At 40.7% G+C, this 24,824-nt stretch overlaps 1 protein-coding gene across 1 annotated transcript in view; it reads right to left on the bottom strand.

Annotated features, from left to right (window-relative positions):
• Nucleotides 1–24,824, bottom strand: part of PCOLCE2 (procollagen C-endopeptidase enhancer 2) — a 92,378-nt gene that overhangs the window by 13,570 nt on the left and 53,984 nt on the right. The window contains exons 3-5 of the mRNA XM_055569435.1: nt 14,062–14,317; nt 7,633–7,757; nt 4,244–4,380 (exon numbers count right to left, since the gene is read on the bottom strand). Of these exons, the coding sequence (XP_055425410.1) occupies nt 4,244–4,380; nt 7,633–7,757; nt 14,062–14,317 (518 nt within the window). The remainder of the gene's footprint in view (nt 1–4,243; nt 4,381–7,632; nt 7,758–14,061; nt 14,318–24,824) is intronic.

Below are 24,824 nucleotides of genomic sequence, written 5' to 3'. Positions count from 1 at the left end.
AGCAGCAGCAGCAGTAGCAGCAACATTACAACTGTGAGATTTATCTACTATGTTCATGGCTATAGAGTGTGAACTGCAACAGAATCTGACTATTCTCTTGTTGATAAACACTGGGCTGTTTACTCTCCCTCCGGAACACACAATGTTAAAGGGAACACTTTTACGTTCTGTGATGCAGGAGGACAAAAGTGTCCTTAGTGGACACACCAGAAGGTTAGGGTATAGACTGTACATGAGGTTAAAGGATACAAGTTCATGTTCAATTTTAGTACATATTGCCAAATTGATTTCCAAAGTGACGGTAACAATTTACATTGTTCTCAAAGATGGATTCACTGTGTAGCTTTCTTCTTCTGGGAATGCCTTTTCATGTCCTTTGCCCATTTTTCCTACTGAGTTGTTACCTTTTCCTTATTCACTTTTAAGAATTTCTTGATATGTTCTGGAACCTAGACCTAGGTCTTTGTCACGTATATCAGATATTTTACAAACATCTGTTTTGGTTTTGTGCCTTCTCTTTTCTCTCCCTTTAAGGTGTGTTTTGATGAGCAGAAATTCTCATTTAAACTTCTCACTTAAGTTCCACCTGTAACCCATCTGTAATTGATTTTTGTGTGACATAGATATGAACACAATTCATTTCTCCATGGAAACAAAAAGGGTCCCTGCCCCCATTCTCAACAGGGCCAACCTTTGGCCGCTGACCTGTGGGACTCTGGAATGTGCCCACTCTGCAGAGACACATGGATGTGTTTCTGGCTTCTCTGGTGTTTTCATTAGTCAGTTTTTCTATCTTTCTGTTAAAACCACACTGTCTTAATTACAACAGCTTTCTGACCTTGTTCCATCATGGTAGGTCAAATCTTCCTGCCAGTTCTTCTCCTTCAGAACTGTTCCCTGATCAGGGATCAAACTGCTGTGCCGCCTGCGTTGGGACAGTGGAGTCTTAACCACTGGACCACCAGCAAAGTCCTACAGTGTTCTCTATATATCCATTAGACCAAGCCTGTTGGTTTACAACCTTCTACCTCTTCATTTCTACCTCAATTTACCATCCATACTTACTTTGGCATATTATAAAGTTTCACAATATCTTCACACGATTCTCAAACAACACAGAGACCTGAGAATCCTTCAACTCTGTATCCAATATCTTTGCTCAGTGTTTGTTCCTGCATTTTAGTCTTTTATTCTGTGGTCATTACCTTTCTGCCTGATTTAAAGTCATAATGCAGTTTCTTTAGTTTGGATTTGTTGGTAGTAAACTATCTCAGCTCTTATTCAACTAAAAATGTCTGTATTTCACCCACATTCACAAAAGAGAAGGTTTTCTGGGTAATTAATTCTAGAGTGACAGTTATTTTGTGTTAGCATTTTGAAGATATTTTTCCAAGATCTAACTTTCATTGTTGCTACTGAGAAGTCAGTTGTTAGGCTCTTTGTGATAATCTGTCTTTTCTTCCTGGATGTTTTTAATATCCTTCTTTGCTGTTTTGTGGTTTTACTATAATACATGTAGGCATGGATCTATTAAAACATATATTGCTTAGGCTTTATTGACTTCTCATATTTGATCATTGATATCTCTCCTCCATTTTGGAAATCGCTCAGCTAGTATTTCTTCAAACATTAAATTTCCTATATTCTATATTTTTTCTTATGGAACCTTGATTAATGTATATTAGGTTCCTTTACTCTAGCTTCTATGAATCTTAACCTCTCTTTCATATTTTCCATCTGTCTCTTTGTGCCATGTTCCAGGCAATCACTTCATACCTATTTCTCAGTACCTTAAATCCCTTCTGGAACTATGTCTATCAACTATTTAACATATGTATTAACTTTCTTGTTTAAATTATTATGTATCTCAGTTCTGGAAATTCTGTTAGACTCTTTGTTAAATCTATTTGATCATTTCTAAAAGTCTCTTGGTTCTTATTCACTTTCAACAGTCTGTACCTTAAAGGCTCTCAAGTAATATATTTTACATGAATTTCTTTTCACATACTTATTTTACATTCTGTATCTCATAATTTTACTATATATAGTAATTATGTAGTTAATATTTAATTAATATATTTAATTTATATTTAATATAAACTATATTTTTACTGATTACTATAATTAGGCCTTTGTAGGTCTGATTATAGCTTGTTTCTGCTGCTGATTGTTTATGTTGGCTTTTTCTTCATGTTTCATGATTTTTTTGATTAGTACTTGTAGTTCTTGAAACTTTATTCATAGGAATTCTTAAAGCCTAAGTTAAGATGCATTCTTTCAGCAAGGATTTGTGTTTTCCTCTGTCATACCATGTGGGCACTCACAACTTGGAAATTCTTTAAGTTTCTGACTGCATTTTTTGGGGAATAGTCAGGTAGTGTAAATTATAACCTCAAATTCACATGTGGACTGGTTTTTGGTTAAAAATTCCCATCAGAGACTATTTTTTCTTCCTTTCACCAGAAGCCAAGGCCAAAACCAGCCAATTTTCCTTATTATCTCCCTTGCGGTGGGGGGCGGGGGGGAGGGAGGAAAATTAATTCAACCACATTGGTGTCACATAGCCATCTCCAAAGCCAAATTTGTGTATAGTAATTTTGAAAGTAATGGCAACCCACTCCAGTATTCTTGCCTGGAAAATCTCATGGACAGAGGAGCCTGGCGGGTACTACAGTCCATGGGGTCACAAAGAGTCAGACGTGACTGAGCAACTGATTACATACATGTTTAAATTACTACTAACTTGTACATATTCAAATTCTTACTATTATCAAACTTAATAAATATAAATGAATCTAACCTGGAAAGTGACTTGGGACTTTCCTAGTGGTCCACTGGCTAAGACACCATGTTCCCAATGCCTGGGGGGTTGGGGGAGAGGGGGCAGGTTTGATCCATGCTCAGAGAACTAGATTCCACATGCTGCAACTAGGAGTTGGAATGCCACAACTGAGACCCATCACAGCCAAAGAAATAAATAAAAATAAATTAAAAAAAATAAAGAAAATGCTGTGCTTTAATTCTAATGTGCCTATGGGAAATCACAGAAATTCACTAAGATCAAGTGATGCAGATACTCTCACTAGGTTGAAGAACAGGGTAAGAAAGACTTTTTTTTAAGAAAGACTATTTAAATTAGCACAATGGTGACTTGCAGGCAAGCAGTAGTCATTTAAACTGCCACCTTTACTAGTATTGTATGTGAAGGTGTGACATGTAGTTTAGTTGCTAAGTCGTGTCTGACTGTTGTGACCCCCATGGACTATAGCCTATCAGGCTCCTCTGTCCATGGGATTCTCCAGATAAGAATACTGGAGCGGGTTGCCATGCCCTCCTCCAGGGGATCTTCCCAACCCAGGGATCAAATCCAGGTCTCCTGCATTGCAAGTGAATTTTTTACAGTCTGAGCTACCAGGGCTTACTCAGCAAGAATTTGGGCAACCATGTGAGGAAGCATAAAGCCCCCAAAGGTCCAGGACAGACCTCTGATCAGGTAAAATCATCTGCATCCAGCTAGCCTAAGCTTCCAGGTTTCCTCATCTGGATTCTCAATAAACAGCCCCCAAATTTTTCCTTAGAATTTTCCTCATTCTGCTATGACACTGGAGCTCCCCTCGCAGGGCAGTCTGCGCCTGGGGCATCACCAACTCTGCTTCTGTGTATCTATCCAGCTGCCCAGGCCTCTCTGCTCTCTTGTTAATGCTGCCTTGCTCTCTGGATTGGCTAGTCTTTGTGTTGTTGCTGTATGGGACTCCACTGGGAAGGAACCCAAGAATTTGTGAACAAAACAACACAACACCTTCCAGAAAATACAATATAATTGGGCAATTTTAGGGGACATCCCTGGTGGTCCAGTGGTTAAGACTCCCCCTTGCAATGCAGGGGACTTGGGTTCGATCTCTGGTCGGGAAACTAAGATCCCACAAGCTGCAGAGCAACTAACCCCACACGCCACAACTGCTGAAGCACACACGCCACAACCAGAGAGTCCACGTGCACAACATAACACAGATCCCGCGTGCTGCAACAAAGACCTGACGTAGTCGAATAAAGAACACATGTATACCTGTGGTGGATTCATTTTGATGATTGGCAAAACTAATACAATTATGTAAAGTTTAAAAATAAAATAAAAGTAAAAAAAAAAAAAGAAAGACATACTTTAAAAATATATTAAAAAACAATCAGACAATTTTATAAGAAACAAGTATAGAGCCCCTAAAATAAAATAGGTGCTACTTACGCAGGGGGGCTGTCGCCACAATACTTTCCAATTCTTTCAGCGTCGTTGATCTCCCCACCATTAAACACAGCCACGTAATCGTACCGGCAGTAGTTATCACGCTCAACATCAAATTTCTCAAACTTTAATTCTATAAGCTTTAGTGAAAGCATAACATTAGAAGGGTCAAAGGGGTAGTGCAGAAAAACCTCAAACAGAACTCTTCCTCTCCTCAGGTTTGTAAGGGTATCGTGTATTTCCTTCCTAAAAAAAATGTATTCACCTTCTTTAAATGTTTTCTTATCATTTTCAAACTTCTTCTTTAGTTAACAACATTGTGTTATTCTCTTGCTTTCATTTTTAATTATCTCAAAAGATCACTTTAAGCCCAGATCAACCCTAGTTAGGATCTTTTTTTAATGTTTTTTTTTAATTGTGGTAAAAGTCACATAATATAAAACATACAATTTTAATCAGGCTTCCCTGATAGCTCAGTTGGTAAAGAACCCACCTGCAATGCAGGAGACCCTAGTTCGATTCCTGGTTCGGGAAGATCTGCTGGAGAAGGGAAAGGCTACCCACTCCAGTGTTCTGGAGAAGTCCATGGACTGTATAGTGGCACTTACATTCACATTGTGCAACTCTCACCATCATCCATCTCCTGAACATTTCACCTTCCTGAATTGAAACTCTGTCCCCATTAAACTCCAAGTCCCCATTCTTCCTCCCCCACCGCCGGCCCCTGGCATCTACCAATGTACTTTCTGACTCTATAATTTGACTATTCTAGGTACCTCATACAAGTGGAGTCAAACAGTATTTGTCTGCACTTACAGAATCCCATGGACAGAGGAGCCTGGTGGGCTATAGTCCACGGGGTCGCAAAGAGTCAGACACGACTCAGTGATTAAACAACAACTGTATATTAGAATGCATTTTTAAGGTTACTGATTTAGGATCTTAAAACATGGGAACTCTGTTCACTTACAGCTAAGAAAGTATGGAAACACTACATAATCCTAGCAATCAATATTAAGACTTAAATTGGGTTTGTATTGGAGTGGAAATTGGGGCTGTATACCAACTTCATTCTTCTCTAGAGGAAAACGAATAGAAATAAAAACTATTACCTACAATGTCCCTGTAGTAGTGTATGTTGGGATGTGGTGTTTGTGTACGTGTTTGGTTGTCTGAGATGGGTGGACACAGCAGTTCTACCTTCAAGGGAAGGAGACTAATATTCCCATCACATGCAAAGAACTCAAATTCTTCAGGGCCAGAGGTTCAGGGAAGTGGGAATTGACTCTGATGTTTTCTGGAAGTATGTTTTAGGACTGTGTCTGCCAAGCACAGCGTGCTTGGTGATCTGGTTGATTTTTGAAGAGGCTGCATAGAAGCATGAATGCACAAAGTCAGTGTTAAATTTCTGAAGTTTTTTTTTTTTTGGCACTGGTACCAACAATAGTGTCCTAAAATACTCAAGTCGATAGGAAGTTTTGATTTAAAAGCAATCATTCCCCTTATAAAAGCAGATCTTTCAAGAGTACCTCCACTATATAAATCAAAGGAAGTCTCACTGGGTTCATAAATACCCATGGCACCCAGAGACTGGTCCCACAGAAGATAATAGGTGTTAACTCATGTTAGGACAGTCACGATGTTATTAGTTGTTAGCTAGCGAAGACTTGGACAGTAATGTCGGTGAAGTTGTAATAGGAGTGACATCACAAAGAGACATAAAAGGGAAGTTTGGCTTTGAACATGATTGCCACATATCCACATATTTATCCACTTTTCAAAAGCACCAGGAAAGGGTGAATAATAGCTTATTCATACTCAACACTGCTTTAAGTTACATTAAAATATTTCCCCTTTGGGTCCTGTAACTTTTCATTGGTCAGAAAGAAAATGCATTCCAGGTTACTAAAAAATTGGCTGAACTTTTTGTACTTAGAAATTGGTTACAAATTTTGGGAGAGAAAATAAAAATAAAGAGGGTAAAGTGGAAAGCTATGATTTTTTTAAAAGATATCTTTTAATAGAAGAAAATGCCCAAAGATTTACATAGAAATTACTTAAGACTTAATTTTCTCATATTATTTTTCTCATTTGGACAGTTTCCACTGATTTCAGATACTACAACTATGACTAGAGACTCAATTGGCTAAAGCCAAAAATTAAATAAATAAAATCTAAATGTAATTTAAATAAAGAGAAAAACTTGGGAAAAAGATGGCAAATTGTAATCTGCAAGTATAATTAAATGGAAATCACTTAATCTAACATATTTACAAATGACACAAAGAGAAAAATGATCAATACAATCTCAAGAATTACGTAATAGCTTAAATGTTGGATAAATTTAATTTTTAAATGTTAAACTATAAAATGTTCAATAGATTTACAGAATCCTTTATTATCAAATAAATGAGTAAATTTTTCATTTAAACATAAAACTGAGTTTTAGGATTATGATCAAAGTATGTGTGTGTATGTGCACTCAAATCACTGACCTGCGTGGTATATTTGCTGAATAATTTTCCACTAAGGAAATGAATATATGGCAAGTAGTATTTGTGTAAACAAAAGATCAAGTTAGAAAAATTTTTTTAACAATATCGTAATATTCACCATACACTGTTTGGATTAAAGTCTATAATGTTTCCCATAACAATAATTTTTAAAAGTCATTTTCAAAATCCTATAGCAAAGAGTTGGTTTATTCTCATGCTAACTTCTGTCCTGAAATTAATATCTGAAAGTGGTCCCCAGAAAGGGTAGAAATTTATATAACCACAAACTAATAAACACTGGAAAACTAGATCTCTGTTGATTGTTTTAGAGCAATGAATAGGTATTTGTGGGGAACCTGCACAAATTTTAAACAGCAACCAAAAAAAAGAAAAAGAAAAAGCATCATGGAGCACAGCAGTTTTCATATCAGAGACCTTGTTCTTAGAAAAAATGATGTGATGTGCTTGTACTGGCTTTGTTGAAGTGAAGCATTCTGGCTGTTTTGGATTTGGTGATTCGGAGGGCTGTTACCAGGACATGATGCTCTGTGAGCAGAGGGTAACCTGAGGTGTACGTAAACTTGGGGATTTGTTGTCCTCCTGCACTTGGTCACTGCTGCTCATAAACCCGTGCTTATAACACCTTCCACAGTGTTTAAACAACCTCATGTGGGATTTGCAGGCCGTTTGTATTTTAAACCTGTTGAAAATTATAATTCTCTAATGGGAAATTAAATCCATGACTTTGCAAGTCAGAGAGCACAAAGGCAACTTTAACCTGGGTCTCTGCATGAAGAAATCCTGTGTCCAGCAGGGCCTTCCTTGCCTGTTATCTTAACAGTTCACACTGGGCAATTCACACATGCATACTTTCTTCATGTTTTCAGGGAACCTTACCTGATTCTTCGGGGCTACGATGTGCCACACACAAGTGACTCCTGCAGGGTAATCACGGTCTGGCCAGTTGGGGGTTTTGAAAGAGCCGGAAGGTCTTTCAAGGAGGCCTCCACAATACTGATCACCTGAAGTTATTAAAAATGAAAAAACGTCCACGTTTATGGCAATGCAACCATGTGGAAATAGGAACTTGGAATATTGACAGTATAATAAAGGCAGTAGCAGATGCTCTTAGTTTTTCCCTTAAAAAATCGTAGTATAGTCTCCTTTAAACACACACACACACACACACACACACGCACATACGCACACACAGAATGATCTCGAGGTTACCTGACAGATCACATCAGCATAAGAGAGTGAAGGAGTGAAATGAGGGCCATAGACTCTCTTCTTTTCCCCATTTTTTGGATGAGACAAAACATCTGGGGGGGTACTCACACATTCAAACACCATGCAGGCTCAACCAATTCTATACATTTAAGAACTCAAGGCAGGGGTATTTATTAATAAGGCTAAAATTCAGGTCCATGGACACAGTCTGAATGAGTTATTATAGACAACTCTTATTACTAGAAAGCTGTTTATAAATCTTTCACAATTTTCAAGAATAATTTTGTCAAAACAATATATGTTTATAAAACTGTCAGCGATACAGAAAAGCATTAAAGGTAGGATTGATTTCTAGATTGGCCTGATGTTGGGCAAGCTCTCTCCTGGTCTGAGAAAAGTGACTGCCCCAGAAAAGTCTGCCGGATTAACAGGTACGCGTGTCGCGTGGGGTGGCTCTGAGCCTCACAGCTAACCATGCCCCTGGACTTGGTGCCGGGCATGCGCATTTCTGCTCTGAATGACGTCAGAACAGAACCAGGAAGGCTAGCCCCCAGGAGCCTCAGGAAGGGGCTGTTGGCGGCGCCCTCACACCACACAGCACAGGCCTGCATGGTTTGACAGGGACTGTGCTTCTTCAGCCTGCGTCCCTGTATGCCCTCTGTCCCCAAACCCTCGGTTCCTCCCTCGCCTGCACACTGAGATGGCCTTGTGTGGGGGGATGAGACTGCCCCCCACCCATTCCTCTGTTTCTCCCAACCCAGAGCCTAACCTAATGTAGAGCCCAGACTCAGCCGTGCTAAAGGTTCTCCCTTTAGGCACAAATCTCATTATTTCACTAGGAGGTTCCAGAAGTTTCACCAGAGCCAGACTCAGCAGTAGTGCTGACAGTGAGGATACTAAGGATGAAGGTTTGGTTTCACACTTGGTTTTCAAGAGAATATTCTGTAATGCTAGCTTCCTGGCCTGTGCGAATAATAGCCTCACTTCCCTGGGACTGAACTGGGCTTCCTGGACACATCTGCTGCTGCTGCTGCTGCTAAGTCGCTTCAGTCGTGTCCGATTCTGTGTGACCCCATAGACAGCAGCCCACCAGGCTCCCCATCCCTGGGATTCTCCAGGCAAGAACGTTGGAGTGGGTTGCCATTTCCTTCCCCAATGCATAAAAGGAAAAAGTGAAAGTGAAGTCGCTCAGTCGTGTCCGACTCCTAGCGACCCCATGGCCTGCAGCCTACCAGGCTCCTCCGGCCATGGGATTCTCCAGGCAAGAGTACTGGAGTGGTTGCCAGTGCCTTCTCCAGGACACATCTAGACTCCTAGTAAAGCTGCTTATTCCCCGTGGGGGGTGGGGAGGGATTGAATTTGGGGTAAGATTCCCTCAAATCCCACCACTTAAAACTAACCACAATAAGTATGGGACAAACGCATTTCAGACATCTCTATGCATATGTACTAAAGGGTTGATTGAAATAATTTTAGAAAGATATTTCAATACAAGTTTTAATTTAATTTTACTTGTATTTAACCAACAAAGAAAAACTGAAACTAATTCATATACTTTAATAAAATATTTGACACAGAAGCTAATCATTCTTAAAAGGATTCTTTAAATTGAAGACAATGTATTATAAAAATAGTGGTTGGAATAATTTCTACAACTTTTTGTTTATGGAAAACTTCAAGCATATACAAAGCAAGCAGACAATATAATGAATCTCTATGTATTCGTCGTTCAGTTTCAACAAGTATCATCATTCTACTATTCTTTTTTAAAATGTCTTTTTATTTTTATTTATTTATCCTTTTTGGCCATGCTGTGTGGCATGGGGACCCTTAGTTCCCCAACCAGGGATTGAACCCAGGCCCCTGCACTGGGAGTGTGTGGAGTCTTAACCACTGGACCACCAGGGAAATCCCATCATTCTACTATTCTATCAATATAGCTAGCCAATGCCCACCACTTGCACTATTATTATTATTACTTAATAGGTTTGAGGGAGGTAAATTCGATACTTTGAAATGCACAAATCTTAGCTGTAAAAATTTGAAAAATGGTTACACCTGTGTGAGCCACACTCCTATGATGTATGTATCCAAAATTTCTGTATCCTTCACCAGTCAATGTGCTGGATCTCCACAACACTTCTCTGAAAGATTTCACTGTAGATTAGTTTTATTCTAGAGCTTCATATAAATGGAATCATATGGTGTTCCTCTTCTGTGTTTGACTTCTCTTGCCTGGCACAATGTCTGAGATGCATTCATGTTGCTGTGTGTATTGGTAGCTTGTTCCTTGACATTGCTAAGTAGTATTCTGGGGTGTGGAAACAACAATTTGTTCACCCATTCTCCCGCTGATATCCATTTGGGTTGCTTCCAGGCTGGGCTACTGTGAATGAAGCTGTTATGAACATTTTTGTACAAATCTCTTGGTGGACTTGTATTTTCATTTCTCTTATATAAATACCCAGGAATGCAATTGCTGGGCCAAGAGTAGATGTAGATGTTTAATTTCATAAGAAACTACTAAAATATGTCCTCAAGTGGTTTTAGTATTTTATGCCTCTCACGGGATGAGAACTTTGGCTGCATCACATCTTTGCCACCATTAAGTGCTGTCAGTTTGTTTTCAACCCAGCCTGGTGGGTATGTAACAGTATCTCATTGTGTTTTTAATTTGCATTTGCCTGTTAACTAATGACACTGAACAGTTTTTCATGCACTTATGAATCATTTGTGTATCTTCTTTTGGAAAGTAAATGTTCAGCTGTTTGCCCATTTTTATATTTATTGGGATCTTTTTTACTGTTGAGTTATTTAAGTTCTTTATATATTCTGAATATACGTCCGTTATGAGGTATTTTTGCAAATGTTTTTCCTATTCTTTAGGCTATCTATGTAAAATTATCTTTTTATAAGCATTAGTTTTCACTTTAATGAAGTTTGCATGGTACATATTTTTCCACCCTTTTATGTTTAGCCTGTTTTGTCTTCATATTTCAAGTGCTTTCTTGTAGACAATTATGGTTGGGCTTTGCTTTTTAACCCATTCTAATACTGTCTTCTAATTGGAGTATTTAATCCTCTATATTTAATGTGTTTATTGATATGCTTGGATTGAGTGTGCCAACTACTATTTTGTTCTATTTGTCACACCGTTCTCTTGTTCCATCTCTTCTTCCTTTCCTGCCTTCTTTGCGGGGGTTAAATAATTCTGGTATTCATTTTAATCTTTTGGCTTTTAGTTAAAATGAAAAAGGCATTTTTAATGGATTCTCTAGGGACTGCAATATGCATCTCTAACTTATCACAGCCTTTTAGAGTTAACAGAATATTTCTTCATGTATGGTATATTTCCACTTGCTTCTCCATCCTTTGTTCCATTGTTGTCATATATTTTATATCATATATTATACTTGCCACAATACGCAGTGAAGCTTTTTGTTTTGAACAGACAGATGGTAAAGAAATGAAGAGAAGAAAATAAAATAATACATAGTCTGCTATATTTACCATTTCCAGTGGCCTTCAATCCTTCTGTTACCTTTCAGTTACCCTGTGGGGCCACTTCCCTTCAATTTAAGAAACTTCCTTCAATATTTCTTGTGACATGGTTGTTTATCTGAAAATGTCTTTATTTCACTTTTATTTTTGAAGCCTGGTTATAGAATTCTGGGTTGATGCTGTTCCACTGCCTTCTGGCCTCTACTGTTTCTGATTAAAAGAAAGCCATCCTTCATACCATTGTTTTTCTATATGTAATTTAGGTTTTATCTGATTGATTTTAAGATTTTCTCTTTATCTTTTGATTTCTTTCATCATGATGTGGCCAGCTGTGGCTTCATTTTTTACTTATCTCATTTGGGGTTTGTTAACCTTCCTAGCTCTGTAAATTGATGTTCTTCACTAAATTTGGGTGGCTCCAAGCCATTATTTCTTGAGATACCTTTTTTCTGCACTTTTATCACTCTCTTTTTCCTCTGGGACACAAATTACACATATGTTAGACCACCTGATATTGTCTCACTAATCTCCAAGGCTGTCATTTTTTCATCTTTTTCCTACTGGTTCTTCAGATTGAATCAGTTCTAATCAGAACCACTGCGTTTTTCTTCTACCATCTCCAATCTACTTGTAAGTCCCTCAGATAAATTTCAAAATTTCATAGTCTCTATCTTTCAGCTCTAGCATTACCATTGTATTCTTTTCTGAGATTCTCAATCAGTTTATATTTCTTACACATATATTTTCCTTTAAATCTTTAAACATATGTGTAATAGCCGCTTTAAAACGCTTGTCTGCTAAGTGTAACCTCTGGGCTAGGTGCAGTTTTTTAAAAACTGTTTATTTGTTTATTTGTGGCTGTGCTGGGTCTTTGTTGCTGCACTGGGTTTTCTCTTGTTGTGGTGAGTGGGGGCTACTCTCTCGTGGCGTGCAGCTTCTCCTTGTGGTGACTTCTCTTGTTGCTGAGCACAGGCTGTAGGGTGCATGGGCTTCAGTAGTTACGGCACGTGGGCTCAGTAATTGTAGCTCCTGGGCTCTAGAGCATAGGCTCAACAGTTGCGGTGCACGGGCTTAGTTGCTCTATAGCATGTGGGATCTCCTTGGATCAGGGATTAAATCTGTATCTCCTGCATTGGCAAGCTGATGCTTTATCACTGAGCCACCAGGGAAGGCCTGGGGGTCAATTTTTATTGACTGCTTTTTTTGTTGTATATAGACACACTTTCCTGGTTTCATCAGATGATTGGATACAGGACATTATGAATACACTATAAAGAATATACATATGTGTATGTATATACATTATGTATATGTGTATACATTATGATACACTATAAAGTCTCTAGATTCTACTGTGTTCCAATGAAAAGTGATTTTTGTTCTGGCAGGCATTCAACTTGGCTATATCCAAGCTCGAAGTCTGTCACCCTGCTAATGGGCAGCAGCTGTATCTGGGATCGGTTTCTTCATATTCCAGATAATGCTTTTGTGCCAGGCCACCTGGGCTCTCCCCCATATATGTAGAGTTTAGCTGTTAGCCAAAGATTTGGGTGGATTTTATGTGTATATTTTGTGCCTCAATTCTTCAGAAGCTCCCAGCCAGGATTTCCTCCCAAGTGTTCTGGCTGCTCTGTCAGCCCCAGATTCTGTACTCTAATATCTCAAACCAGAGAGGCTGAGCTACAGTCCAAGGCAAGAAAAGATTAGGCAGTGCCTTTAGGCAGAAGGCTGCAGATCTCGGCCATTGCAGCTGTCTTCCAAGGACGGAGGTTTCTACCCTTGGGAGATCACATGTACTGATGTCAAACTACTCCAACTTGTAGGGCGAAGCAAAAAGAAAAAGCTGTGAAACAATATGAAAGCATACCCCACTTATACATTTTAAAAGTTATTGCAAAAGTACAAACTAGTAAGTAAGTGCACAAAGCATGTATGGGACCCACTAGCCATGCATGGCTGTTTCTAAGAGGGGACTACCATGGGGCGAAAAGTCTCTATATCTGTATGCAAGGTTTCACATTTTTTACTCCATGAATTTCTACATTTGAATTTTATAAGAATATATATGGGCTTTAAAAAAAATACTGATTTTTGTATATGGTTTATCTCCGAATACATGCATATAATTCCCTGTGCCATACAGTAGGATTTGTTGTTTAACCATTCTATATATATCAGTCTGCATCTGCTAACCCCAGACACCCAGTCCATCTCTGCCCATTGGCAAGACTGATTTTTTTAATGGTCTCTTGATGGTTTGGTGAGCTCAGGGGTAAAGAATCTGCCTGCAATGCCAGAGACCGGGTTCAGTCCCTGGGTCGGGAAGATCCTTTGGAGAAGGGAATGGCAACCCACTCCAGTATTCTTGCAAGGAGAATTCCATGGACAGAGGAGCATGGTGGGGTATAGTCCATGGGGTCGCAAAGAATCAAATATGACTGAGTGACTAACACTTTGATGATCTGGTGGTATTTATTAGCTCTCTGAGAAGAATTGCTTTTAAACTTTGGATTAAGTGCCTAGAACAGTGCCTGACATACAGGAGGCATTCAGTAACTATGGGCCCTTATTATTGCTGTAATGTGGGAACAATACCTCTTTCATTTGGTTCCGCGGCAGAGAACATGGCCATGAAGCCATTCCCAGCTGTGTTGGCGTCAGAAATCATCTGCACCATCATCTTGTTGCTGCTGGACACAAGGGCTCCAGGCCGGAACGTGCCGCAGAAGCGCCCGATGCGCTGGCCGTTGGCATGGCCATTGTACACATCCACAAAGTCATAACGACACAGGTTGTCACTCTCCAGGTCTATGAATCGGAAATTAAGAACTACCACTTTTCCCTCTGGAACCTGCCAAGAAAACAGCCAAGGGGAAAACTGTGTCATGGAAATGGTGTCTGAAATCTTCACGTCTAAGCCAATTACTGAAATGAGCAGAGAAAAGGTTAATACCCCAGATCATGCTTTTTTCCTTCAACACTGAATGAGGCCAGAAAAGGCATTCTACCATAATGCATTCCCAGTAAAAGACGAACATTTATTATCTTTTCACAAATTCCACAATTCTCTAGGGTACATGAGCTTATTCTTAGGGAGTCTGTCTCAAAGTTGCAAACTATTGGATCAGTCTTATTTTTGAAAATTAATTATTAACTTGTTTGGCTGCACTATGTCTTAGTATCAGCATGCGTTTTGGGTTTTTTTTTTTTTTATTAGTTGCAGTATGCGAACTCTTAGTTGAGGCATGTGCAATCTAGTTGCCTGACCAGGGATCAAACCTGGGCCCCCTGCATTGGTAGCACAGTGTCTTAGCCCTAGACCATGAGGGAAGTTCCTGGATCAGTCTTATTAATTAGCAAATCATAGCTTACAAAGAATACCAAGCCCGACTGGATCTTAGCACACATCTCACATCTGCACGTTCTAAAGCACCATGGCACTCAGACATAGTGCTCGGCAAAGATACATTTGAAATGTCAATTCTTACAAATTACACAATAGGACAATCTCAAGATATAGAATGTTTCTATGAAATTCAAACTCAAAGAGTGATTTGGCAACTGTGTAGGTAATTTATAGATAATTTACTTTGGGTCCTCAAGAGGCCAGATCAATTATCCATACTGATTATATTGATTAATTATTGAATCAGCTCTTCTCAAAGTCACTGAGTTTTTGTTTTCCAGGTGAAAACTATATACTAGGCAGCCTTGAAACATAATACACTGATGAAAAAGATGCGTTTTCACTTTCTCCACTTTCTCATAAGACTTTTTTCACCATAATTTCCTCCTCCCTCCTTGTTCCCTGACTAGGTAGAGAAAAATGGCTACAAAAGCATTTGACAGGATTCTTACAAAAGCCCCATTTATTTCACACTATCTTTTAATTTCTTCATATAAGCTGTTTAGTCATAAAGTCTTGATCAGATTTGTTTCGCACTCGATAGCATAAGAATTTCATTCTGTAAAAACCTACAGATGACAAAGATCAGTGATTTAAAACCAACAAAGATCCACAAGCAACACTGTTCGCTTCATCTTAATTAACCATCTCAGACTTAAGGATCAACAGACGTCATCACATGTATGTGGCTTCCCCATGTTGGTAAGTGCTCCATACTAATAAGTGACATGAAATTTTTTTTTCCTATAATAAGAAGTGTGTCAGTGCTACGTGCCTTTTTTAATCAAACACATAACACCCAACAGAGAAACTATAACCCAGTAATCACAAGAAGGGGGATATTTTAGCTTTACCATTGTTGCATTCTAATTGCTGGAGGCTTATCTTAAGTATGAACATCAGAAGCTCTAAAGCCACAGTCTAAGAAGATGACAGCAGAAAACCCAATTTAATTTTTAAACATTCTCACTGAGATATTTGTTGCAGAATGTCCTTGGTTTTTTTTGTTTTGTTTTGTTGCATGCAATCTTTCTTTATCCCATGATCAGAAAATTATCACAATGTGATGCCACATCTGCTACCTTGACTGTAGGCAAGCTCTCCATGAATCACTGAAAAATTCCCAGTTAAGAAAAACATTTCTAACTAAAGTAATTTGGATTGTCCTTGAGTGAATAATGACTATTTGCGTAAATGTATAAACTCTATGGAGGGCAATTCAAAGCTATGACACTCATCCACCCGCAAAGTGAGTGTAGATGAAAAAGGATAGAGGTCTAAGGATGGAGTCCTGGGGCATTCCAATGTCATCGTGTCTCCAAGATGAAGCCAAACCACCAAAGGGACTGAGTCAGTAAGTAGGAGGCAACCAGAAGAAGGATGTGGTGCCCAGAAGCCAGACGAAGAGAGTGTGTCAAGCAGGAAAGACGATTGGCGGAATCGGGCGCTGCTCTTTAGTCAGTAGGATGATGACTGAGATATGACCACTGGGTTTAGCAACCAGAGGTCACTGGTGACTCTGACGTGGCTGTTTTGCCTGGACATTAGCAGGCTGGGGAGAGCTGATCTAAGACACCGTGGAGCACGGATGGTCTGCCCAGTGAGCAGAAGGCAGGCAGATGCAGGGAGGTTGTTACATGAGGCTGTGGTGGCATATGAAACTTTTCTTCTGATCACTTTGCTTTTCTCAGTAAAATAGAGAATGAGGTCATCAGCAGCAAAAGAGTGGATACGGGAGGAGCTACTGGGAGTTTGAGAACAGATGAATAGGTAACAGATTGCTGCTGAGTCGCTTCAGTCGTGTCCGACTCTGTGCAACCCCATAGATGGCAGCCCACCAGGCTCCCCCGTCCCTGGGATTCTCCAGGCAAGAACACTGGAGTGGGTTGCCATTTCCTTCTCCAATGCATGAAAGTGAAAAGTGAAAGTGAAGTCACTCAGTCGTGTCTGACTCTTAGCGACCCCATGGACAGCAGCCTACCAGGCTCCTCCATCCATGGGATTTTCCAGGCAAGAGTACTGGAGTGGGGTGCCGTTGCCTTCTCCGGTGTAACAGATTAGGGAAGTGTAACAGGGCTGCCATGAGTGCTGAGGTCCACTGGAAGTAAATGAATTAAAAGTGAGTCCTCTCTACCATATGATCCAGCAGTTCCACTCCTGGGTACATATTTGAGAAAAACAAAAACAGTAATTCAAAGACACCTGTGCCCCAGTGTTCATAACAGCATTATTTACAAAAGTCAAGATATTCAAGCAGCCTACGTGTTTATCAGTAGATGAATGGATAAAGATGTGGTACATATATACAATGAAATATTAGTCATAAAAGAATGCAGTTTTGCCATTTGCAACAACATGGATGGACTTGGACTCTGGGATTCCCTGGTGGCTCAGACGGTAAACTCCTGCAATGCAGGAGACCTGGGTTCAATCCCTGCGTTGGGAAGATCCCCTGGAGGAGGGCACAGCAACCCACTCCACTATTCTTGCCTGGAGAATCCCCATGGACAGAGGCCTGGCAGGCTACAGTCCATGGGGTCACAAAGAGTCAGACACGACTAAGTGACTAAGCACAGCACAGGATGGACTTGGAGAGTATTAGGCTAAGTGAAATAATTTAGACAGAGAAAGACAAATACTGTATGATATCACTTAAAAGTGGAATCTATAAAGTACAACAAACTAGTGAATGTAAAAAAAGAAGCAGGTTAACAGATACAGAGAACAAATCAGTGGGGAGAGGGCAGGGAGCAAAGGGAGCAGAGTAGGAGGTAAAAACTATTATGTACAAAATCAACAAGACCTGGGTTCGATCCCTGGGTTGGGAAGATCCCCTGGAGGAGGGAAAGGCTACCCACTCCAGTATTCTGGCCTGGAGAATTCCATGAACTTCATAGTCCATGGGGTCGCAAAGAGTCAGACACGACTAAGTGACTTTCACTTTCACAAAATAAACAAGCTACAAGGATATAGTGTATGACACAGGGAATATAGTCAATAATTTATAATGTTAATAACTATAAATGGAGTGTAGCCTTTAAAAGTTGTGAATCACTATGTTGTATTCCTATAACATACATAATCTTGTACATAAACTATGTCTCATTTAAAAGGAAAAAAGTGAGTCCTCTGCATGGTTGTATTCTCTTTCTCCCCAGCCATGTTCAGCTCCCTAGGTGGGAGGTCCAGAGTAGGCAGAGTTGAATTTAAGCAGTGTTGTGGGGGGAGGTTGGGGAGGTGGAGGGATATTTGCCAAGTTAGGACGATGAAGGGAGAGGGGACATGGGCAGGGGAATGACCACAGTGGTGGACTATGGAATCCACGCTGGGTTAAAAGGACAGAAGTCAGGACTCAGTGGGGTGAGGACAGTTGTTGTTGTTTAGTGGCTCAGTCGTGTCAAACTCTTTGCGGCCCCATGGACTGCAGCATGCCAGGCTTCCCTGTCCTTCACCATCTCCCAGAGCTTGCTCAGACTCATGTCCATGGAGTTAGTGATGCCATCCAACCATCTCATCCTGTCATCCCCTTCTTCTCCTGCCTTCACTCTTTCCCAGCATCAGGGTCTTTCTAATGAGTCAGCTCTTTGCATCAGTTAGCCAAAGTATTGGAACTTCAGCTTCAGCATCAGACGTTCAATGAATATTCAGGGCTGATTTCCTTTAGGACTGACTGGTTTGATTACCTTGCTGTTCAAGGGACTCTCAAGAGTCTTCTCCAACACCACAGTTCAAAAGCATCAATTCTTTGGTGCTCAGCTTTCTTTATAGTCCAACTCTCACATCCATACATGACTACTAGGAAAACCATAGTTTTGACTAGACAGATCTTTGTTGCCAAAGTAATGTCTCTGCTTTTTAATATGCTTTCTGAGTCAGTCACACCTTTTATTCCTAGGAGCAAGCATCTTTTAATATCATAGCTGCAGTTACCATCTGCAGTAATTTTGGAGCCCAAGAAAATAAAGTCTGTAGATTGTGGTGGAGGCAAGGATAATGACAATGAATGTGGATGACTAAGAAGTGATGGAGAAGAGAAGATAAAAGACCCAAAGGGATCATCCACACAGATGTTGAAATGACTGTGAATAATGACAAGATTAGTGCTGAAAACAGTGACCATAAGCCAGAGCCTAAAGTTTATAAGAAATGTGGAAGGCTGTCGTGAAGTCTTCCGATGACTGCAATATGGAGGGATACAGGACATGATAGTCTTGTTTCATTGGTAATTTCTCAGTTCTCTGTCACTGAGAAAATAGTGTGACTGCAGTGAGGCTGTTGAAATGGAACCCAAGCTTTGGAAATCCATTCCCTATGGGTAAATCATTTCTTCTCCAACGTTCTTTACTTGGTCTGGATGCAATGAAAAGCTGAAGCTTCTCTGAGAACAAGACACAAATATGTTGGTAATAGAAAATGGGTTACAGCGTGTAACTCTGAACACAAAATCCAACAACCCTAACAAAAATTCTTTGGAGGGAAGATTTCAGGGGAGATCAGTATTCACTGTGGGTCTCCTGGAACTAGATAAAGGCCATCTTGCACTGAAGGCCAAGAGAAATTCTGTTGCAAGTGAGATGCACGTTGCAGTGAACCCTTCACTATAGCACAATGCTGTTCATCTTTATATGAGGAACCAAGACTGATGTTTTACTGGCTATGCCAAAGCCTTTGACTGTATGGATCACAATAAACTGTGTAAAATTCTGAAAGAGATGGGCGTACCAGACCACCTGACCTGCCTCTTGAGAACTCTGTATGCAGGTCAGGAAGCAACAGTTAGAACTGGACATGGAACAACAGACTGGTTCCAAATAGGAAAAAGAGTACGTCAAGGCTGTATATTGTCACCCTGCTTATTTATATGCAGAGTACATCATGAGAAACGCTGGGCTGGAAGAAGCACAAGCTGGAATCAAGATTGCCGGGAGAAATATCAATAACTGCAGATATGCAGATGACACCACCCTTGTGGCAGAATGTGAAGAAGAACTAAAAAGTCTCTTGATGAAAGTGAAAGAGGAGCGTGAAAAAGTTGGCTTAAATCTCAACATTCAGAAAATTAAGATCATGGCATCTGGTCCCATCACTTCATGGCAAATAGATGGGGAAACAGTGTGAGACTTTATTTTTCTGGGCTCCAAAATCACTGCAGATGGTGACTGCAGCCATGAAATTAAAAGACGTTTACTCCTTGGAAGGAAAGTTATGACCAACCTAGATAGCATATTCAAAAGCAGAGACATTACTTTGCCAACAAAGTTCCATCTAGTTAAGGCTATGGTTTTTCCAGTGGTCATGTATGGATGTGAGAGTTGGACTATAAAGAAAGCTGAGTGCCAAAGAATTGATGCTTTTGAACTGTGGTGTTGGAGAAGACTCTTGAGAGTCCCTTGGACTGCAAGGAGATCCAACCAGTCCATCCTAAAGGATATCAGTCCTGGGTGTTCATTGGAAGGACTGATGTTGAAGCTGAAACGCCAATACTTTGGCAACCTGATGCAAAGAGCTGACTCATCTGAAAAGACCCTGATTCTGGGAAAGATTGAGGGTGGGAGGAGAAGGGGACGACAGAGGATGCGATGGTTGGATGGCATCACCGACTCGATGGCCATGGGTTTGGGTGGACTCCGGGAGTTGGTGATGGACAGGGAGGCCTGGCATGCTGCGGTTCATGGGGTCGCAAAGAGTCAGACACGACTGAGCAACTGAACTGAACTGAACTGAACTGAAGATTGCTGCCCTGTGATGTGAACTCTGCTAAGAGTTCCTGGATTATCATTCTAAAGGATTTTGGAAAGCATCTTCTCTGAAGATGACCTTCCACTTCAAGAATCTATAGTCTGTACCCTTAGTTTTTCTTTGTTAGGAGTATAAAAAAATATTGAAAGATACATAAAGTAATATACACCTGGATACCAACAAGCCAGAACTGATTATTGTTAACATTCTTTAAAGTCTCCTTCAATAAAGTAAATAAATAATTTCAGATAAAATAGCTTTCTTTGTCCTCATGTACAGCCTCATTCCCCTGCCTTTCTCAGAAGCAAACATTCACAAATTTAGTGAGTTTCCTTCTGTGCTATTCAAAAAGCTAAATTAATATACCTGTATATGTATCCATGCAAAATCCATAACTGTGTTTTTATGTATGTTTTAAAAATGAATGAAAGTGGGATAATGCTGTACATATCACTTTCCAACATGGGCATCCTTGAATTTTCTCAAGGGTGAGGAAGAAGAGAAGCAGGAGAAATTAAAACAACAGGGACTCAGTAAGCTATTTCTTCTACCTAGAGCACTTTCCACTTCTGCCCTTCTCTTACTCAGGCTCAGGGTCTCATTTTCAAGGTCATCTCTTCCTGGAGGTGTATCCAGACCCCTCCCACGTCCTCCTTTCAAAATGGGCTCTGCCCAGTTAACAGTCTGGCCCTCGGGTCTCCGAGCCCTGGAAGGCTCAACCCACTTACTTGGCCCCTGTCTGTTTTCCCTGAAAGATGGAGTTCTAGAAGGTAAGGATCCCCATGCCTTGTTCACTGTTGCATTCCCAGCTTCTGGACAACCCATGGCTGCAAGCAGAGTTGTATCATAAAGATTTACTAAATGAATGAATCCATCAAGAGCTAAATGGACATTAGGTTCTTTACACAAATCCTGGACAAGGTACCTCCTGGGTGGCTCTGCCTCTTTGAGTTTTAACATCTCGTACCCTATCCAGCAGCAAAACTCTAGAAGGCCTCTCTCTTTTCCAGGTCATTCTTTAAAAAAAAAAAAAAAAAAAAGAAGACATATCCTTGGGGAAACTTTATCTCTCAAATCTCCTGTAAATGCTAACACAATGCAGAAACTCAGTTAAGACACTTTCTTGGAGTAACATATTAGACAAGGCCACTGATTTGTGAGATCAAATTGACCAGGGGATAAACTATCTGCCTGTAGAAAAATAAGTCTGTATTCGTGTTTTTCCCTATCAGCAGCTGAATTCTTCGTCGGCCAAAGCCCGGCGCTGCAACAATGACCTCAGCTCACCCCGCAGCTCCTGGGATGTCCTCACGGTCACAGGCAAGAGTGCCAAGTCGCTCAATGCCAATGCCAGGGCTGCTGCCAGAAAATGAACTGGGAATTGCATTCTAGGCTGGTTGTTTGCATTTTCAGGAAACTATAAGCAAATGCAAATAGAAGTCAGCTTCTTTTGTGTGGAGGAGTAGATTTCCACAGAAATGGGAACACTCCTTTATATCTACAGCTTTTCTTTCCCCAAAACACCATTTACTAATTTAAGCAAAAAAAAAATCTGTTTCTAAAGCCTGATTTTTTAAAAAGCCCTTGTTTTTCATTCCTTTTTATGACTAATACCATGCTTCCCAGGTGGCTCAGTGGTAAAGAATCTGCCTGCTGATGCAGAAGCTGCAGGAGACATGGGTTTGATCCCTGGGTCAGGAACATCCCCTGGCAACCCACTCCAGTATGGGAATTCCAAGGACAGAGGAGCCTGGTGGATAATAGTCCACAGGGTGACAAAAGAGTCAGACAAGGCTGAGCATGCACGCACATATGTACTATATATCTTTATCCATTCATCTGTCAATGGATATTAAGTTGCCTCCCTGTCCAAGCTCCTGGAGCAGGAACTGGCAACCTACTCCAGTGTTCTTGCCTGGAGAATCCCATAGACAGAGGAGTCTGGAGGGCTAGAGTCCATGGGGTCACAAAGAGTTGGACATGACTGAGTGACTAGCACACACACGTCCTGGCTCCATGTCCTGGCAGGCTGTACTCCATGGGGTTGCAGAGTCAGATACAACTTAAAAACTGAATGAACAGAACGAATTGTGAGAACACTGGGGTACACGTATCTTTTCGAATTATGGTTTGCATAGGTTGCTTAGCTCGGTGCTCTGTGATAACCTAGAAGGGTGGGATGGTGGGGGGGGAAGGAGGCTGAAGTGGGAGGGGATATATGTATACATATAGCTGATTCACTTCGTTGTACAGCAGAAACTAACAAAATATTGTAAAGCAATTATACTCTAATTAAAAAAAAAAAAAGCCCTTGTTTTAATCTAGATTCTCCTGTTCCACAAACAGACCTTGGGGAAAGTGTGTTCTAAAACACTGACCACATTTTATTTATGGAAAGTTCAAGAGGCATAGCAGCTCTGTTGTCAGCTCATTTATATCCCCAAATGTAATCCAGGGCAACGTACATACAAATTATGTACAAATATTTGGCGGTGCCTCAAGAGGGGGATAAATCCAAAGCCTCAAGATCTTATTCATGTATATTCTGTGTCTATGTAAATACTCTTTTGAAACATTGAACTGTATAAGCATTTGGAAACCAGAACACACATTTTGATTCATGGAAATAACATGTGATGTTTAGAAAAGAAATTTTTTTGGCTGGGGATTAAAAAAACCCAACTCTATTTACCTGCATGTTTAAAAGGAGGGTGGAAACCCCCATCTACCTCAAGCCCAGGCTATGAGAACCAGTCAAAATGGAGACACTCCTCTTCTGAAAACTGTCCAAAAGCTTTCCCATTGAGGTAGGAATAGAATCCTCACTGTACCTACAGTCACACACCTGGGTAGTGTGTATTCAGTTCAGTTCAGTTCAGTCGCTCAGTCGTGTCCGACTCTTTGCGACCCCATGAATTGCAGCACGCCAGGCCTCCCTGCAGTCCATGGGGTTACTGAGGGTTGGACACGACTGAGTGACTTCACTTTCACTTTTCACTTTCATGCATTGGAGAAGGAAATGGCAACCCAGTCCAGTGTTCTTGCCTGGAGAATGCCAGGGACGGGGGAGCCTTGTGGGCTGCCGTCTATGGGGTCGCACAGAGTCAGACACGATTGAAGTGACTTAGCAGCAGCAGCAAGCCTCCCTGTCCATCACCAACTCCCGGAGTTCACTCAAACTCACGTCCATCGAGTCGGTGATGCCATCCAGCCATCTCATCCTCTGTCGTCCCCTTCTCCTCCTGCCCCCAATCCCTCCCAGCATCAGAGTCTTTTCCAATGAGTCAACTCTTCTCATGAGGTGGCCAAAGTACTAGAGTTTCAGCTTTAGCATCATTCCTTCCAAAGAAATTCCAGGGCTGATCTCCTTCAGAATGGACTGGTTGGATCTCCTTGCAGTCCAAGGGACTCTCAAGAGTCTTCTCCAACACCACACTTCAAAAGCATCAATTCTTTGGCACTCAGCTTTCTAAACAGTCCAACTCTCACATCCATACATGACTACTGGAAAAACCATAGCCTTGACTAGACGGACCTTTGTTGGCAAAGTAATCTCTTCTGTTTTTGAATATGCTATCTAGGTTGGTCATAACTTTCCTTCCCAGAAGTAAGCATCTTTTAATTTCATGGCTGCAGTAACCATCTGCAGTGATTTTGGAGCCCCCAAAAATAAAGTCTGACACTGTTTCCACTATTTCCCCATCTATTTGCCATGAAGTGATGGGACCGGATGCCATGATCTTTGTTTTCTGAATGTTGAGCTTTAAGCCAACTTTTTCACTCTCCTCTTTCACTTTCATCAAAAGGCTTTTTAGTTCCTCTTCACTTTCTGCCATAAGGGTGGTGTCATCTGCATATCTGAGGTTATTGATATTTCTCCTGGCAATCTTGATTCCAGCTTGTGCTTCTTCCAGCCCAGCGTTTCTCCTGATGTACTCTGCATATGAGTTAAATAAGCAGGGTGACAATATACAGCCTTGCCGTACTCCTTTTCCTATTTGGAACCAGTCTGTTGTTCCATGTCCAGTTCTAGCTGTTGCTTCCTGACCTGCATATGGGTTTCTCAAGAGGCAGGTCAGGTGGTCTGGGATTCCCATCCCTTTCAGAATTTTCCACAGTTTATTGTGATCCACACAGTCAAAGGCTTTGGCATAGTCAATAAAGCAGAAGTAGATGTTTCTCTGGAACTCTCTTGCTTTTTCCATGATCCAGC

The sequence above is a fragment of the Bubalus kerabau genome, chromosome 2, assembly GCF_029407905.1.
Source record: "Bubalus kerabau isolate K-KA32 ecotype Philippines breed swamp buffalo chromosome 2, PCC_UOA_SB_1v2, whole genome shotgun sequence".
Lineage (NCBI taxonomy): Eukaryota > Metazoa > Chordata > Mammalia > Artiodactyla > Bovidae > Bubalus > Bubalus kerabau.
This window is presented reverse-complemented; position numbering and strand designations above follow the sequence as displayed.